The sequence below is a fragment of the Rhineura floridana genome, chromosome 3, assembly GCF_030035675.1.
Source record: "Rhineura floridana isolate rRhiFlo1 chromosome 3, rRhiFlo1.hap2, whole genome shotgun sequence".
Classification (NCBI taxonomy): domain Eukaryota; kingdom Metazoa; phylum Chordata; class Lepidosauria; order Squamata; family Rhineuridae; genus Rhineura; species Rhineura floridana.
The window spans coordinates 94,085,732-94,105,111 of NC_084482.1; the positions used below are offsets into that span (position 1 = coordinate 94,085,732).

At 41.1% G+C, this 19,380-nt stretch overlaps 1 protein-coding gene across 1 annotated transcript in view; it reads right to left on the reverse strand.

Annotated features, from left to right (window-relative positions):
• Positions 1-19,380, reverse strand: part of LOC133378773 (uncharacterized) — a 196,288-nt gene that overhangs the window by 92,136 nt on the left and 84,772 nt on the right. Inside the window, exons 18-21 of the mRNA XM_061613399.1 lie at positions 10,819-10,931; positions 6,366-6,487; positions 4,531-4,746; positions 3,461-3,604 (exon numbers count right to left, since the gene is read on the reverse strand). Of these exons, the coding sequence (XP_061469383.1) occupies positions 3,461-3,604; positions 4,531-4,746; positions 6,366-6,487; positions 10,819-10,931 (595 nt within the window). The remainder of the gene's footprint in view (positions 1-3,460; positions 3,605-4,530; positions 4,747-6,365; positions 6,488-10,818; positions 10,932-19,380) is intronic.

Here is a 19,380-nt window from a genome sequence, read left to right on the forward strand (position 1 = left end):
TTTTCCAAGCTCTGCTTCTTCTTCTCCTTATTGGCCTTAATTACGGTTTAATGTCACATGCATTCCAGTATAAGAAGTCACATCTCAATGAGGATTTGAAATTAAGGATTGAAATGGGTTTACTAAGAGAAATCTGGGTAGAGCTTGGATAAGTTACTTTTTTGAACTACATCTCAAATCAGCGCAAACCAGTGGCCATGCTGGCTGGAGCTGATGGGAGTACTAGTTTAAAAAAGTAACTTTTCCAAGCTCTGAATCTGGATGAGCATTAAATATGGTTTGATGCAACGTGAAGCCATGGAAGAAGCCCATAAGTGAAACATGATGCCCAACCAATTAAGGTAGAGGAATATAGGAATAAAGTTCCATAGATCCATGTGGAACACACTGCCTATTCAGCCTCATACGTAAGGAGTATCCAGAGTCAGCAAGTCAAAGCATCAGGACATGCCTTGGCACTAAGTAATTCAGCTTTATAAAGTCAACACACTATGATAGCAAACCAGCTCTCTGCAATCCTACCCTGCCAGCTGGCATCTTTTTTGCTGGAGACATCTCCACCACCTGGAAAACTAGAACTCTAGGTAATCATAACTAAGCCTCCCTCTGCTGTCTTTTGGCTTATGTCCATAGGTCTAGGAATTCTAATGAACCTTAAGAATCCATAGATTCTCAGTAATGGCTATCCTTGAAAGCTGTCCAAAGGCATGAGGATTATTTCTGCTTTGCTTTCAAAACGAAAATTCTTTTTCAGGGTTCAGTCTGACACCTGCTCCCACTTTAGGTGGTAGACAAGGGTCAGTTATTTCCCTCATGATGACACAGAATGGAGTGATGCATGGATCACCAAGGAAGGCTTCCAATTTGTATGGTGGCACCTACACCAGATTTAGAAATACAGATACATACAATTTGCACAAGCAAATTATTACTTATATTTTTATCCCGTCCTTTCTTCAGGGCTATGTATACCATTCTTCCCCCTCCCACATTCCATTTTATCATCACAACTACCCTGTAAGCTATGTAAGGCTAAGAGATTATTTGCATGTCACTTTAGACCACAGTTAAACATGCAATGTGATGAGGCATGGGGCTAAGATTGTGGGTGCTTTGTTCCTCCCCTGCTCCTGTTGCGCTGCTGAGAGTGAACCCAGGTTCATAGTTTGTTTCTCTCCAAAACATGAGTTGTGTTCCAGTCCTCCTGACTGGTTCCTGGCTTACCACTCAGTGTTTGTTTGGAGAGAAATAAACTATGAGCCCAATTTCAAAGGAATACCAAACCAAACCATGGCTTAGCTCTCAGCAGTATGGCAGCAACAGGAATGGGGGAGGAGTAAAGCACCTATTTTAGCCCTATGCACCAGCATGTTGTGTGTTCATCTTTAAAACATAGTTAACTCTGATTTAAAGTGATGTATGCCAATAAATGAATAAAGTCAAGGTCTAAATGAACATAATATATTTCTATCACACAGGTATACAAAAAAAATAAAAAATGACAAAAATAGGTCTATGGCTAATAGCCAAGAGAATATACAATATTGACCGAATAATCTTCTGTGGCTTTACAACACTGCAGTGCAAACACAGTGTGTAATATCTTCTGAAATATCTGGCTATGCCGACCAAAAATGTCTTACAAATATTGATCACATCACAGCAAAAGAATCCAAAGGCATGATAGCCCAAACCCTTGAAATCCAAAAGACAGTTACAAAAGATGTATTTCAAGTAATCTGCCAAACACATTTTGACTTTAAAATAATCTCCCATCAATAGCATCTAGGTGAAGGGCATATGCTTGAGCATGGGCCCAAATGGCCAATTCCTTTAATGTATTCTCCTGCTTCAGATTCAAAGTATGAAAAAGAATAATCTGACGCTCCGTTTCAACACAGCAATATGCAGGCCCCAATGACACTCAGTCTTCAGTTTTGTTAAACATATACACTTTGTGTTCAGAGCTGCCCCTTCCATGGTATTGGCTATGAGCCCATGCATAAGAAGATGCTCTTCAAGTATACACCACTGGTGAAGATGTTTTTAAGCTGAAATGGGTTTGGCAGATTACTTGAAATACATTTTTGTATTAAGAGTGTTGTTTTATGAATATGCAGAATTGCATTTGCACATTGGTAAAACACTGCCCATAAACAAATCAATGCAATCATATATACAATCAAATCAATATTATTGTTTTACAGATTTTATCAAGGCAGAAATATGTGTCACTAACACAAAAGGCTGAAATATGCAAAATACTGAAAGCTACAGCAACTGTGCATGCTCTGGCTCAGGCATTCATTTTAAAAATTCTTCACGATAAACTGGAATTTAGGAGGAGTGGAACACAGTGTGAATGTAAGTCTCCCCCTGACACCAATCTCCCTTCACTCATAAGGTTACATTCAACATTAGATGTATGGATGCTAAATGTAGTCTCACAAAGCTATACTTCAGAATTCTCCAGGCACTCCAGTAACAAGTTCATAATATTCCAAAGAAGAAACCTCTTGAAACATCTGTGACTAATGAGAATAAGACAAGACATCTTCTGGACAACCAGGCTACAAAGCCTGTTCCACTCGGTTTGACGCACTCCAGGGTTTGTGAAGGCCATCTTACACCAGAAATGGCTGATCAAGTACTTATGAAATAGGTTTTAGTATGGAAACGCTCAGATCCATTGTAGCTATGATCAGATATCCTAGGGTCCATAGATTTGTCTACCTGCATACCCTATCAGTCAGTCACAGGGAGTATCTATTGTTCTCCTGCCACAACATCCACTTTCAGTACAGGGTCCTACCATTTTTGGGCTGAGACTAATGCCCAGAATGTTCACCAAGACCCCTGTGGTACACTTGAGGTTGCAGGCCATCTTGCTGTACCTGTAACTGGGTGACACCGTCATCCACTCTCTGTCTTGGAAAAAGAGACTAGAGGATGTGCAAACTACACTGAGATGTTTCCAGGATCACAGCTTCTTAGTCAATATGCATAAGCGCTCATTCTCCTAACCCAGCATCTGCCACATCTGATTGTGATCCTGAATTAAGCTAGTTCATGCATTTCCCTCATAAGTACAAGATTCACTACTGTAGAAGGGTAGAGGGAGTGGATCCTCAGATTCTAGCTCAGATTATGCATTAATGGACTCAGGTCAGGTGATTATACTTTAATGCCAAAGACCTGCAAAAGCTGCTCCTCCCCTTTCGGGAACAGATAGCTAATTGGCTGAGTCCGCATTCTTCCTTACACTGGTGGCTACTCTGTTAAGACTCTCTTTATAACAAGAAACTCTTGAGTTACATGACAGAAACTGACTGGTTTTGAATGCATTTATGATTTATACACAAAAGGGAAAACTTTTGTTTTGAAAGGCAGCTTATACATTCTAAAATACATTCTTAAATAAACAAATTGCTTGTTTTTTTAAAAAAGGAAATGTACTCACCAAAGGAACATGTACCTACAAGTTGTGGTGCAGCACAAACAATGGGACCTTCACATGTTCCAGTTCTGGGATGGCATGGTTTGTCCCAGTGACAGTGTGGACATTCAGCTTCGCACTCTGACCCATAGTATCCATAATCACATGCTTTAAAATAAGCAACATAGCAGTTTGTAATATTCAGAGTGCTTCACATACATTACCTTGTAGTAATCTTTACAACAACCCTATAAGATAGATCAGTATTATTATCTCCAAACCTACATGGTAGGATGAAGCTTGCAGAATAGATTGCCTAAGGTTAGCACCTAATGGGTTAACAGCAGAAGTGAGAAAACCTCAGAATTCTTGAGTCTTGCTGGATATTGTCATATATAGAGTGGTTAAGCTGCTAGAACCATATTTACCCTCTTTTACCCCCTTTTTCTCAGTGCCTGTCCTGAGCTTGATGCTGCTGTGAACCCAGTGCACAGTGATGCTGCTAGTACACAGCATTGTTTGGCTAGGGGCTTGTGCTAATACACTTCTATTTCCCCATTGTCCGCAATTCGGCTTTAATTGTGTGTTGTTTTAACTTAATTGTGTTTTTTTAAAAAAACTGTAACACACATATGCAGAGAGAGAAAGTAAGATGTCAAACAATTGTTTGTGGGTAAGCTTTCTAGAGGAGCTTGATTTTTTTTAATAGACAGTTCATCTGAAATGTTGATGAGATGCAAAGAGGTAGAAGAAATCAGTATTCAATTGAGATGCTATATATGGGTTACCTGAGGAGTGAAAGTAGGACCAATCAAAGCTCACTCCACAGCAAAACAACAAACCCTGCACTCATTCTTGTTTACTTGTATGTCTGTATGAAGTTTATAAAGCAACTGCTTATTCCAAGGTGCCAGAAATTTTGAGCGAGGTACAGAATAAATGAAATTTCAAAGCATATATTAGATTTAGAATACCAATTTTTTCTAGAAGTTATTACAAAAATTTGTATTTTAATAGAGGAAAAGTTGATGGAATTCAATGTTCATTCAATAATTCCAAACATCTGGGAAGGAACTCAAGACAATTATGACTACCTGATTTAAAAAAAGTTACACTTGGACCAAATCCTCCACCAACTAACATTGGACCATTGAGTATGAAATATCCATTTTGCCACAATCCATAGCCAAGGCATGCAGACTTCAGTCTAATACATTCATCTCTTGATTGATTGTAAGTAGAATTGGCTGACAAACTTGGGTTCTCTGAGATCACTACTGAATCCCAAAGGCCTGTATATATATCAAGGTCTGTAGGAAGGAAAGAAAAATATATACTGTTGTCCCTTCAAATCTGTCTTTTTATATATATATTTCTTGAAAATATTGAAAACCGTAAATGAAAATAAAGAATTACGTATCTTTGATATTTTTATCATCCTTATTAGGAAGCTGCCTTACACTGAGTCAGACCAATGGTGGCGGCGGTTGTTAATTGAATTTATATCTCATCCTTCCTCACAACATAGCCCAGAGTGGCAAACATAAACAAAACAATTTAACAAGAAAAAGAAAGCTCAGTATTGTCTACACTGAAAGTAGACTGGATGCCCTATGATTATTAATTGTATTTCTATTGCTTCTTTTATTTCTTATGTTGTATGTTATTGTATTACAATTTATATTCCATAGGATAAAATAAAATAGAATAAAATAAAAGAAATAAAATAAAATAATAAAAATACAATTAAAAATCAATATGAATATTTAATGTGGACTTCTCAAAAGAAGCTTGTGTACCAGTAGTGGTCCATGGACCACACTTTGGGAATCCCTGATCTAAAACTTTCTAAGGATTTCATTAACATTAACACAAGATATAAAAAGATAACGGAAAAAATAACAAATGGGGCCCTCAACAAAATGCTTCTGTTCAGTTTTCCTGTCACTTTGTTACATTCTTCACTGTATCTAGTGGACACGCTCAGTCCTCATTGGGCCATTTTGGGGGACTCCCTTTCCCCCATCTTATAAAAAAGTTTATTGTTGTTCTACTTATGCAAATCATAAGGATTCTCTGATGGTACCTTCGTACTTTGTGTTGTGGATGGTGCCATCTTGTTTACTGAATTTGCTGTTAGTACATACGGTGACGCAAGTTTTCTTCTCTGAAATACTGCACATTATTTGAATGCTTCCTGAAGGATTTTGAAGAACATGACAAGAACACTGCAGGATCAGACCAAAGGTCCATCTAGTTCAGCATCCTGTTTTCACAGTGGCCAATCATAAGCAGGCTTCATTGGGCTGTTTGGTGGGATTCCCACCCTCTTAAGGTTTTGTTTGGTTTTTTAAAAAGTTTTTGGGTCCTCTGCAAATCATTCATTTAACTCAGTTCCAGTTAAGGGGATGAGAGGTCTACATTTGTATTTAACTACTGAGGATCTTCATTATAACAGCTAGTGAATTAAAAAGCAGCTGCTGACTCTTCAAAGCTCCCGTTGCCTCTACAACTCTACACACTTCTCAGATTTCATCAAGGTTGCTACCTTGTCCAGATGCTGAAGATAACAGAATTTTATCAAAATTCTAATATTCACCACTGCAGATCACAAACACTTCCCAAATAAATCCTGAAAGTTTGCATTAAAAGACTTCAGACTGAAACATATGATCTAAAACTTTAATATGTTCCGTTGATCCTGCGTCCACAGCAAAGCAAAGCATAGTCAGAGTGCTATAAAAAGCTGCGTTGCAACTGTTATATTGTAACTCAAGACTTTCTGTTCCAAAAAAGTAAGATTTCATCCTGCTATTGCGACAACTGATCTTTAAACGGTCAACAATTCTAACTCTCACTCAGTTCCCTGTCTCCCCATTTTCATCATGAACTATTTCTGCATAACAATAAAGCTCAGCAGACTTTAAACCTGGTTCAGCTGGTCTCTTGCACACCCATCCTCTCTTTTCAGAACAATAAGTTTTACTGATAACACCTCTGTTTGACATATCAGCACATCGTTCCCATTTGGACCCCCTTGGGAGATTCATCCTGTCAAGATAAAGTAAGAGAATCAACTGAGAACCTTCATCTGTACATGCCCATGTAATTGCTAAATAATCATAGCTGCTGAGCACTGACTATTCTCTCTTTCCCAGTTGGGGTGAAGAGAGGGCATCCTCCTTGGCTAAGCTAAGAGTGCAGTCTGGCACATCTTTCAGTACACCTTCCCAGCCCAGTTGTGGAGGGAACTGCCTCCTTCTCACCCAAGCTGGGAGAGTACGGTACTTTAAAAGCGCAGATCATGCTAGTTGACAGCAGCCAGTATAATGCGTACTTTCAAAGCAATCCCCCCCAATCCTTTTGCTTTAAGAATGCTCCTGGAGCTGCATTACACCATCATATAGCATACTTCCCAATGCATTGTGGCCAAACTCCCAGAAAATGTGATATTGCCTTATGTTACTACAAAAGGTCAAGGTCTTTCCCCCTTTTTCTTTTTAGTAAAAGGAGCGGGGGGGGGGAGTTCAGCCACCTTGTAAAGTTAAGCAGTTAATAAATTTCAGGGAAATTCCCCCTCCCAAAAACAATCAAACCCTCACCACCCCTTCAGCCCACCACTAGTTTCTCTTAGTTCCAAGTGTAGTTGTTATAAGATCTTTGGGCAGTTTTCAACTAACATATCCCATCAGCACAAGGATTCCAATTTGCACAATGGGACTTCCCCCCTCTTCTCCCTCTGCATGTTCCCTGCACCCGGCCCAATTGTGCTCCTAAGGGTTGGGGAAACCCCTAGAACAGATTTAGAGGGCAAATGGAAGGGAGGAAGTCCTGTGGTGTAAGCCGAAATCCTTGTTGATGGGACTATGACTTAGTGCCAGGTTGGACAACTCTTTGTATCTGATGTCATTTGTGTGTGACAGAGAGATAACTAAAGGAATTGATTGGCAGTTTCTTCTACCAAGATTTTTTTTTTACATACTCTTTTGAGATATTTTACTACCTCAAGCCGAATTTCAACCTATCTTGGAATTGTAAAATGTCCCAAAACAAAAATTATGTGCATTGTGTTAAAAGAAGGAAATCTTGCTCAGTTTTTGTTTGAAGAACTCCATGGGTTGGGCTACAGATATACAAGTATCCCAATATATTCCATTGGCTGGAATAAAGTAGTAGTCAAAATAGAGGAATCTCTTGGAATATTTAATGCCCAAGGATATTTTTAGTTTTCACAGAGAAAACTCTATACAGACCCTTACATCTGCTTCCCAGATCAGTTATGTTGGAACTTTTTCCTCCCCAAACATTGCACTTGCTGGGAATTAAATAATACCCCCAGTTCCAGCTGAATCTTATTTGGGGTGTATTGTAGGCATACTTCTGTGTAAATTCTGCAATAAATTCTGCAACCCAAGGTAGATTTTACCCCACTTTGTTGGAAGAAGATTTAATTAGGGAAATTCTGTGCGTGCACAAGCATGTCTGCCAATTTCCTTAAATCAACCTCTGCCTTGGTAATTAGCAGAATTAAGTTGTCCTGAATATACTGAATAACAATAGTACACCTAAATTACTGATCAACGAGGTTCACTATCCAAAGTCTATGAACTCACACAGTTGGGCTTTCAGATTTGGTTCTATATATAAACCGAATATTTCTGATTTTAATAGGTGAATTTTATAATCTTATATTTTACTAAAATAAAATACTCACTAATGCCCTAAACAGCTTTTTGAGTTTCTCAGTGCAGACACTATAATATTTACAGAACACAAACTTGATAGTGCTATGAACAATTTTCATACCTTGAATAGTGTATCACATTAATCCAACTCCTAATTTTTTAAGTATTTATCTAGTTTATTGATATCCCATCTTTCCTTCTAAGGGCTCAAGGTGGCATACATAGACACACACCCATTTTATCTTCACAACAACTCTGTGAGGCTGGTTAGATCGATGGATAATGACTGGTCCAAGGTTATATAGTGAGCTTCATGACTGAATAGAGATTTGAACCTGAGTCTTGTTGGAAGTGGGGCAAGAGCAACTCCTGTTTTGTTATTTTGTTTAAGCTCCAGAAGGAAGATAGAGCTAGGGTCTTCCAGATGGATAGGCTTTGTTTACCTTTTACCTGTGATGCTCTGACTGACTTTCTTCTGTCACTAGACTGTGACGCCTTTAGAGAAGCTTACTTGCCCCTCCTCCTTCTGCCCTTTCCCACTTCCTTTGTCCTCCGTCTGTCCAGGAGAGAGGAGACTCCCTTTGTCTCTCTCTCTCCAAGCATGGGGCTGACTCCTACACCTGGGAGTTATGCCTCCAACTTAGCTAGTTAGTTAGAACGAGGTATGCCTTTTCCATCTACTATGTATTTCTCTAAATGAAGTAGCTTTTCTTATTTTACTAAGTCTCCAGTCTCAGTGATGCTGTTGCAGGGTAAAAGCCTGCTTTCTTAGGCAAACGCGCGCACACGCTGGCACACTCACATTTCAACATCTGCTGTTACTCTCTGCTGTTGTGGTGCTGCTTTTAAACAAAATTAAGCAACACAACTACACACAGTGCAACAAGTCTCTCCATCACTAGGCTGACACCTAAATTTCTCTAAAAAAAATTCCAGCATCATCCCTCCCTACTGGGAGGAAGGGCAGGATATCAATCTAATAAATAAATAAATGAAACATGTAAGCTTTCACTCTTCACTGAGAAGGGCGGGAAGTATGTAAGACCATGGGTTAGATATTTTTTTGAGCCAGGCAAGTGTTTGGGCAAGGTAGTTTGTTTAGGTACCATATTAAGGAAGAAGAGCTAGCAATCTACCCTAGTTCAGGCTTCGTATGCACTTGCTGCCCACTCTTGTGGGGCTTATCACGCCATGCTTCTTCTCAAAATGGCTGTCATCTCCATGCACACCAAAGGAGCTTGAATGGGCAACTGCCTTTCCTCTCTCAGAACAGGCCATCAGCGTTACTGTGCCTGCTGCTGTTGCTGCCAAGCTTTGCGCCTCTTTAGAGGATGCAGAAGATCCCTTCTTTAAATCTTTAGGTATTTCACTGAAAGTAGGGGTCAACAGTTAAACTAAATTAGGTAGGAATCAGAAACGGTGGAGGAAACACAAACTTGTTTTCCCTAGTTAGAACTAGTTAGAATCATGGAGAAAATTAATTCTGCTTGAGAAGACAATCAGGCAATCAATTTATTAAAGGTGAAATAATTAAAATTAAGATGACACTCTGAGGGAAACAGGAATCACTGTGTGGATTGAAACATAGGAACAATGGACAGAATGGTCAACCAACATATTCTCATACACTCAGTAAATATTTCCTTTGATTAATGTTTCATACCAAAAATCTCTTTCAGTCACACTCAGAAACAGAAATTAACATCTAAGTAGGCAAGAACAAGCAGAAAGAGTAATGATGATGATGATGAATTAAAACAGGCCAGACTGAAGAGCAAAGCAAAAGCAGTACTCCTCAAGTGAGGCAGGAAAAATGAACTGACATTCTGAGAGAGGGGTACCAGACAGCTTCCTGTTGAGTGTTAACATTTTTTTCTGCCTAAGCAGTAAGAGGAACACATAACCCACTTTGGAGTGTCCTAGTGCCCACTGGATAAAGGTGTATTACCAAAGCCAATAGCATTCTATGATATGCAACAGAATCAAAAAGCTATGCCTCGACTTTCCTACTAAAGCCAACATACTGTGACATAGGAGGTAAATAGCATGCCTGTCCCACCCTTACAAACCTGCTCTTTAGGCCTAAGCCAAGAATAAAACAATTTAAATGTGAGTGAACGAGGATAAGATTTGGCCACAAGTAGCACACAGTTCTACACTAAATATTTATTCATTACCATGTATTTAGAAAATATAATTTTGTCTTGTGTTGCTTACTCATACTTCCATACTAGAATTAAAGTGTATCCACGTGATAAGGTGTATAAAGTTATGCATGGTGTGGATAGGGTTGCCAGGCTCAGGGCCTGATAATGATTCTGTATCTTTAAGAGAAGAGAAAATTCAGCCAAGTGCAGGTTTTCTTGCAACACTGTAATGGGAAAAACCACAAGGTGAAATTCTCCTTTCCCTCTGCACAACTTTTAAAAATACGGAAGAGGCTGAGCCCGGCAACTTCTGCCCCCTCTCTTCCAGTCTATTTCTGACTTAAGTTTTCTAGAAAACAAAAACCATTATCGACACCAAATGAGATCTGCATACACAAGTTCCGGATGCTATTTTAATTATCCTTGCCGAGCTTTTCCTTGCTATTTAAACCTCAGCAATATGCAACTGAGTTCAAAGCACAGATCTACTTCAATTGCCAAGAGTTATAGATTAGGACGAGATGCCTTTAAAAACTATCATTATACATACCATTTCAATGTACTTGTTGCATTGTCTTCATGCGACCAAGCCCATATCTCATCATAGTTTATATCTTGCAATCCTATCCATATTCGCTCTCTGAAAAACTTTTGTAGCCACTTCTACAATTGAAATTTGGATGAGGAAACAAAATAAATAGCCTGGTAGTATTGCTTAGAAAAACACATACACTGACCACTATTGTCCATGCACTGGTAACCTCTAGGCTGGATTACTGTAATGTACTCTATGTGGGGCTGCCCTTGAGGTTGGTCCGGAAGCCGCAGCTGGTGCAAAATGGAGCAGCGAGACTACTCAGTGGGACAGGGTATCACCAACATGTCACCCCGCTGCTGAAAGAATTGCACTGGCTGCCCATTTGCTACCGGGCCAAGTTCAAGATTCTAGTTTTGGTGTACAAAGCCCTATACAGCTTGGGACCAGGATACCTGAAAGACCATCTTACCCCTTATATACCCAGTCGATCACTGTGTTCTGCAGGTGAGGGCCTCCTGCAGATACCAACTTATCAGGAGGTTCGTTCTGCACAATATAGGAAATGGATCTTTAGTGTGGCAGCACATACCCTGTGGAATTCCCTCCACTTAAATATTAGCCAGGCACCATCTCTGCTATCTTTTCTGCGCCTTTTGTTATGTTATGCTGATGTTTATTTATACCCCGCCTTTCGGCCAAAAGGCCCTCAAGGTGGCTTACAGAAAAAGTAAACACAAATATAAAAATACATCAAGGCAATACATCAACAAGGCAATACATTGTACAAAAACTTAAATTAAATAGCAAATAACATTATATCAAGAAAAAATATCCAGGAAGGCATTCTGTCTCGCCTGAACTTACAACTATTTCAAGGGCGGTACACCAGTCCGAAACAGCAATGGCCTGCGACTCAGGCCAAGAGTAGTACAGCTTAACGCTGAGGGTCTCCGTCTGCATGCCCTGGCCCATGACGACGATGACAACGCTGGTAGAGTGGAAGCAAGGTGGCGGCAATTGGCAGGTTGACCAACTGGTCTGGTCCGTGGGCCCTCCAACACTGCAGCTGCAGCTCCCAAGCCTCGCAGTCCTGCAGCTCTTCTGGAGCAGTGGGTGCCACCGCAAGTTCCCCTCAGGCTGACCAAATGACTCCCCGGCAATGTCTGCAGGTGGAACGAACAGACCGGGCAGATGCAGACCCTGGTTGGCTCTTTGAGGGAGGTCTCGACGAGGCAGAGGGCGCTCTGCTTGTTGCCGTGGCTTATGTGCTGCTCGAGGCAGTCGCGCTGGAGGACACACTCCTCGAAGCGCACCACATTGGGGTGGCTCCGGTGCAGGCTGGTCAAGGCCCAGAACTTGGCCAGTGCCAGCTCCACGTTCTTGGGTGCGTCGCAGCAGATGTGCTTGATGGCCAGGTGGGCGTCACTGCCCCCGGACACTTTCCTCTTTCAACAAGCCTTTTAAGCTGAGACCCATCCCAGTCTGCATTTGTGTTAGAATTGCTTTTAATATGTTTTCTTTAATAATATGTTTTTAACCCTTTTTTTTTAAAGATGTTTTTAAAGCTTTTAAAAAAAATGTTTTAACGTTGTTTTGTTTTAATGTATTTTAAGGTCTTTTTATGATGTTTTGAAGTGTTTTTAGCGTTTCTGCTGGGAGGAAAGGTGTATCAAACAATAAATAATAATAAATAGCACAAGTATTTTTGCATTAAATGACAAGATGACAATTTTGCCAAGGTCCTGATTTCGTCCCCATTCGTATTGCTGGCATTGCTATTGCTTCTGATATTAATTTAGTGCTGGGCTGTCTTGTGCAGGTACAATTAGAGTTGTTAGTAGGTATATGATGTTAGTACAGGGATGGATAACCAGCAGACTGAGTTGCAATCTGGATCTCCAATACATGTTCTATATTTATATGAGGACTGCCTATTCTTCTATGATGTACAAGCCCTTAAAACTTCCATATAGCTCAGGACAAGAATACCTAAAGGACCACTTTCTCCCATATGAATCTGTCCAAATATTATTTTACAGAGGGTGTTCTTTGTGTCCTACCAGTACCTGATGAAGGATGGCTCTGCTGAAAGAACAGTTCCACCTGACTTCTTATCTCCTCAACTATTATTGATCAGCATCCATTTCATCTGGCTGCAGCAGAGATGGGAAGCAGGGCCTGCTCCATGGACTGTACAGAGGGACCAGCTTCAACTGGCTCCTCCTCTACCTCAAACTGTTCATTAAAATAACTTTGTAAGAACAAGTGCCAGTTTACTTGATTTCCTGTTTCTCTATCTCTTTTCCTTCCATGTTGAATCTTTTAGATAGCAAGTTTCTAGGCAGGGACTGTTTTGTAATTACTGAACTTCTTCAAGTCATCTTGAAGGCATTTTGGGCACAGTGAGGTAAAAAATAGGAGATTTTTGTGCAAAATTAAGACATTTGCATACATATCACTTACTGGATCAGGAAGGGCAGGGATGAATCAGATGCACATTAAGTTACTCACCTGAGTCTCCATGCCTTTGTATTCAGTGAGAAACACATTCAACTACTCATCCCCAACCACATTCTGGCAAAACTAAATGTAAATGTACTGCCTTCAAGTCGATTCTGACTTATGGCGACCCTATGAACAGGGTTTTCATGAGGCTGAGAGGCAGTGACTGGCCCAAGGTCACCCAGTAAGCTTCATGGCTATGTGGGGATTGGAACCATGGTCTCCCAGGTTGTAGTCCAACCCCTTAACTGCTACAGTGTAAATATTGCACTAGAGCTGCAAAGGAGTGTCTATCGGCTAGAGCACTTAATTCTTGAACCCAGTTTTAATGTCATAAATAACAATCATCTTCATCAAGCACTATAATTGTCACACTTTATTTAGTTATGTATTTTAAAAAGCAACATATTTTATACATGACATTCCAGAAACAACAGTCTTTCCCAACTGATTGTTTGTCCAGTCTGTTATTCACCAGTATGTACCTATGTGTCTTGTATAATAATACAAAACTGTATTCAGTTTCTTGAACCACATTAAAAAGCATAGGTTGGTTTATTACAGCCATACATTTCCTTCACATTCCATTAAAAATTAGGAATTAATTAGTATAAAATCAATTCACTGATAGGCAAAAAAACCTTGTGGTTTAACTACGTACCTGTAGCCCACAGATATTTCTATCAAACTTTAAAAAGCAGGGAAATTGGGCAGCTATAGTGAATGCACCAGGGGAGCAGGAAACCTGACCTCCTCTCTGAGATATTGGACTACCCTACAAATTTGTAAAAATGCAAACACAACTTGGGTTGGTCTTTCACAGTCCAACCCACTTCCTGTGTAGCTTAGAAGAATTTGGGAACATGTGCCTCTGAGCATATGGTGAGTAGTGGCAACACCTGTTATCCCCAAAGATTGAGAATTACATTTTTGTATGTTTGTTGGTATTCTTACTTTGCTTCTTTTCTGTGTTACTAATGTTTCTACAGAGAATTTAAACTAGAAAAGGAACCGTTTTACTCACCAGAAAGGTGTTTGTGGGCACCAGGACACCGCCAAGTGGGTATTGTCTTCCTTGCTAGGGCTTAAGGCAGGAAAGAGTTAACACTCCAAACAGACTGTTAATGCGGCCCTTCCCATGAAGTGCTAGTTCGCCATCTGGCCAAGCTTAAAAAATATAAACTTATATACATATAAAGACACTGACAACATTAACCATAAATAACAGGAAACAAACAACTTGCACACCTTCAGTTGTAATAATAACCATTCAGTCTCCACCCAGACTGATTGTAACCTCTACTGACTAGTACATGCGCTAGGTCTGATCATTGACCTTTCAGTCTCCACCCGTTTCATTATAATGTTTTCTGTCATTTGCAACCCAGGGTGGGCCTTGGCGGTGTCCTGGTGCACACAGAGAAACACCTTTCTGGTGAGTAAAACGGTTCCTTCTCCAGTGGGCACCAGGACACCCCCAAGTGGGATGTTCCAGAGCTGACCTATTGATTGGGTGGGTACATAAACTTTCAATGATCTTTCAGCACCTGCTGAATAACTTGCCTCCCGAAGGCTGCCTCAGCCAATGCATAAATATCTATTTTATAATTTTTAGTAAAAGTATTTGGGGTTGCCCAGGTGGCCGCCCTACATATCTCCTGAAGAGGTGCATTTGTTGAATAAGCTGCAGTAGCAGCTGCTGCTTTCGTTGAATGAGCAACGATACCTGAAGGCAATGGTATGTTTAGAGAACTGTATGCTAAGGCAATGCAGCCCTTAATCCATCTATCTAAAGTAGAAGAGGACACCTTTTTACCCAGAGTAGTTGGGTGGTAAGAACCAAACAAAGAATCAGTGTGCCTTATCAGCCTTGTCCTATTTATATATACCTTAAGTGCTCTCCTCACATCTAATGAATGCCAAGCATGCTCTAGAGGATGCTTTGGCGAAGGACAAAATGTTGGCAATACTAATTCCTGCTGACAGTGAAAAGCTGTATTAACTTTTGGAACGAAAGCAGAATCTGTTCTCAATATGACTCTGTCGGTATGGAGAATACATAGATGTTTTGCTACTGTGAGAGCTCCAAGCTCAGACACTCGTCTAGCTGATGTTATTGTTACCAGGAATAACACTTTGAATGACATTATTCGTAACGTAGAAGTTTTCAGTGTTTCAAATTGTGGTTTTTGGAGACCTGACAAGACCTTGTGAAGATCCCATGTTGGAAATCGATGATGAACAGGTGCCGACAACAGAGAAGCCCCTCTTAAAAATTGTTTCAGATACAGATGAGCTCCCAGTGATTCAGAAGAAGACTTAGAAAGCACTGTTGACAACGCAGATGCTTGTCTTTTCAAAGTATTGGGTGTTGCGGATGGATTGGCACATGTAAATATGCCTCGGTTAGATCTATGGAAGCTAAGAAGTCTCAAGGCTGAAGTGCTTCTTTTATGGACACCAATGTTTCCATGAGGAATTTTCTGTATCTTACAAATCTGTTGAGGAATTTTAGATCGAGCACTGCCCTCCAATTGTTTCCTTTTTTGGCATGATAAAGAGGACGGAATAAACGCCACAAAATTTCTGGTTCTGCAGAACCAGTTCTATGGCTGCTATCTGCAACAGGTGTTCTATTGCCTCTTGTAGTAGCCTGCACTTCTCTGGATTCACCAAAACAGGTGATGGAATAAATCTGTTTGGAGGCATAACCTGAAACTCTATCTGATACTCAAACTGCACAGCATTTTTTACCCAGAGGTCTGATGTTGTCTGCCAAAGTTGTGCAAATCTCAGTAGGCGGCCTCCCACTGGTATCAGCAATAAGTCAGAACTGTCTTTGTTGCTGTCTACCTCTGTGGGTAGCTGAGCCTGTATTTCGCACTGCTGATTGCTGTTGATTGTGCAACTGGAATCGTGGACGACCCCAAGCTTGTCAATGCGGAAATCTCGCCCCCTTCCTCCAAATCTAGATGGACGAAAGGACTGGTATGGTTGAAAATGGCAAAAAAGGCGCCGGTCATCTCGTCTTTTACTTGTTACAGGCATTGCTTTCTTCTTTTCTTTCGTTTCAACTAATAGTTTGCTCAGCACATCCTCACCAAACAAGTTCTTGCCTGCATATGGTTCTGTAGCCAACACCATACAGGAAGAAACATCTGTCTCCCAATGACGAAGCCACACAATGCGCCTAGGTACCACTTCAGCAGCCATCGCCCTTGCTGCGAACTGAGTCGCATCCATTGTCGCATCTGCAATGAAAGCCTCTGATCTTGACACCTTCAAAATTGTTTTCCTAAGTCTTTCTGGCTCTTGATTTGGATTTTCCAAAACTTTGTCTAACCACAATAATGCAGCCCTTGAAAACACAGATGCTGCAATAGATGCATGTACAGACAATGCTGTCGCTTCATGAACCTTTTAAAGTGCCATATCTAACTTTCGTTCTGTAAGATCCTTCAATTGAGCATCCCCATCTCTTGAAAGGAAATTTCTAGAAACTAAAGCAGAAATCGGGGAATCAATGGCTGGAGTTATCAGCTGCTCCATAAACTCTGGCTCCAGTAAGTATAGTTTCTTAGCATATGACACTGATTTGGTAGACTGAACTGGTGAGTCCCATGCAGATTTCACTATTTTTCTGAGCAGTGATGGTACCTTAATCACCTTATCATTGGACTTTGTTTCTGGAAGAACTGATGCTCCCTTTGAGGTAGAAGGTGTATGTTCTGTAACTGCATCATTCAAATCTAAAGCTGCCATAGCCTTGCATAGCAGAGGCATGTAGTAAGCGCTATGAAACAACCTATTGGAGTGCTGCTCCTCCGGTTGTGAACCACCACTCCATTCATCTGTTTCCTCTTCCAGATCAACCACAGAATCATTGTGCATAAACTGTTGCCTAGCAGAATTTGATCTGTCAGCTCTGTAAGCTATGAACCCCTGGCCACATCATGTGGATCCTGTGAGCCATTTGCACTTTCCCGTTGCAGCTCCTGTTGCTCAACCTCAGGCATACCTGCCTGACTCATCTGAGCACTGCACTGCCACATATTGTGTTGCAAGTGACTGTCTCCTGTTACACAACTGCACTGTTGTGACTGTACAGGAACCACTTGAAAAGACTGGCGAAAAGCAGCTAGTTCTGCTGAAATATCACCCATGAGAGCTCGTCTAATATAATTTAATTCTGCAGCTCCTAACTGAAAAGACTCCACCTGCTGAAGTTCCTGATTTGAACAAGAGGTGGCAGCGGAGCCCATCTTAAGTGACTGTGTGGAGTTCATATATAATGCTGCTTATGCTTATTTGCCTTAAGCAAAGCTCCTTGCTGCTGTTGATGACTTTGGCCAGAGGCAGCATTATTACTCAAAGGCACCATGGCCCCACTGCCCTGTGGAACTTCTAGGTGCTGAATATTAAAACCTGTGAATTCCTCATCATCTTCCTCAGAATCTGAACAAAAAAGGACTGAAGGGTCTGGAACCCTCTCTTCCTCTGACAGCATTTCCTCATATAGTGCTTTTCTGCCCTGCAATGACGTTGGCATGGGAGCATCATCATTATAATCTCTAGTTTCCTCAGCACCAACCCTTCCTGATTGCTCTGCTGCAGGGTTCACAGTAAGCACAGTGATCCGCTGATTGCAACACAGAATCAACCCCACAAATTTATAAAGTGTGTGTGTCTGGGGGAAGCAACCGTTGAATTCATTAAGTGAGGGGAAATTACCCAGGAAATTCATTAACTGGGAAAATCATCAAAGAAATGCATTGATTGGGAAGAAATCATAGAGGAAATTCATTAATTAAGGGAAATCATTAGGCTAATTAATCTCAGGAACTCAAAGGCATACTAGCGAGGTATGCTGAACGGACTAACAAACACTTAACTGCCGTTCAGACACTTATTTATTTATTTTATTTTATTTATATACCGCCCTAAGCCAAAAAGGCTCTCTGGGCGGTGTACATAGAGGATAAACAAGAAAATATATGAATAGAACAAATATAAGAAAAGCAAAAAGCAAAACAAACAAAGAACAGAAACCAAACAACATCAGAACATACCAGCAATGAAACACTGTTTTAAAATACACTACAAAACAATTTCTTTAAAAAGAATATTTAAAATTTTTAAAATGCCTGGGAGTATAAAAAGGTTTTCACCTGGCGCTGAAAAGATAGCAGCGTCGGCGCCAGGCATACCTCATCGGGGAGACTATTCCACAATTCGGGGGCCACCACCGAAAAGGCCCTGGATCTAGTCACCGCCCTCCGAGCTTCTCGATGTGATGGCACTCGGAGGAGGGCCTTAGATGTCGAGCGCAGTGTACGGGTAGTTTCGTATTGGGAGAGGCGTTGCACCAGGTATTGAGGTCCCATGCCGTGTAGGGCTTTATAGGTCAAAACCAGCACTTTGAATTTAGTCCGGAAACAAATAGGAAGCCAGTGCAGACGGGCCAGAACAGGTGTTATATGAGCGGACCGTCTGGTCCGCGTCAATAGTCTGGCCGCTGCATTCTGGACTAACTGTAGTTTCTGAACTATCTTCAAGGGCAGCCCAACGTAGAGCGCATTGCAGTAGTCCAACCTAGAAGTTACCAGAGCGTGAACAACTGAGGTGAGGTCATCACTGTCCAGATAGGGACGTAGCTGGGCTACCAATCGAAGATGGTAGAAAGCATTCCGTGCCACCGAGGCCACCTGGGCCTCGAGAGGCAAGGAAGGATCGAAAAGAACTCCCAAGCTACGAACCTGTTCCTTCAAGGGGAGTGTAACCCCATCAAGAACAGGATGAACATCCTCCATCTGGGCAGTGAAGGCACTCACCAGCAGCGTCTCGGTCTTGTCTGGATTGAGCTTCAGTTTATTAGCCCCCATCCAGTCCATTATCGCAGTCAGGCAACGGTTTAGTACGTTAACAGCCTCGCCTGAAGAGGATGAAAAGGAGAAATAGAGCTGCGTGTCATCAGCATACTGATGACAACGCACCCCAAAACTCCTGATGACCGTACCCAGCGGCTGCATGTAGATGTTGAAAAGCATGGGGGACAGTACCGATCCCTGCGGG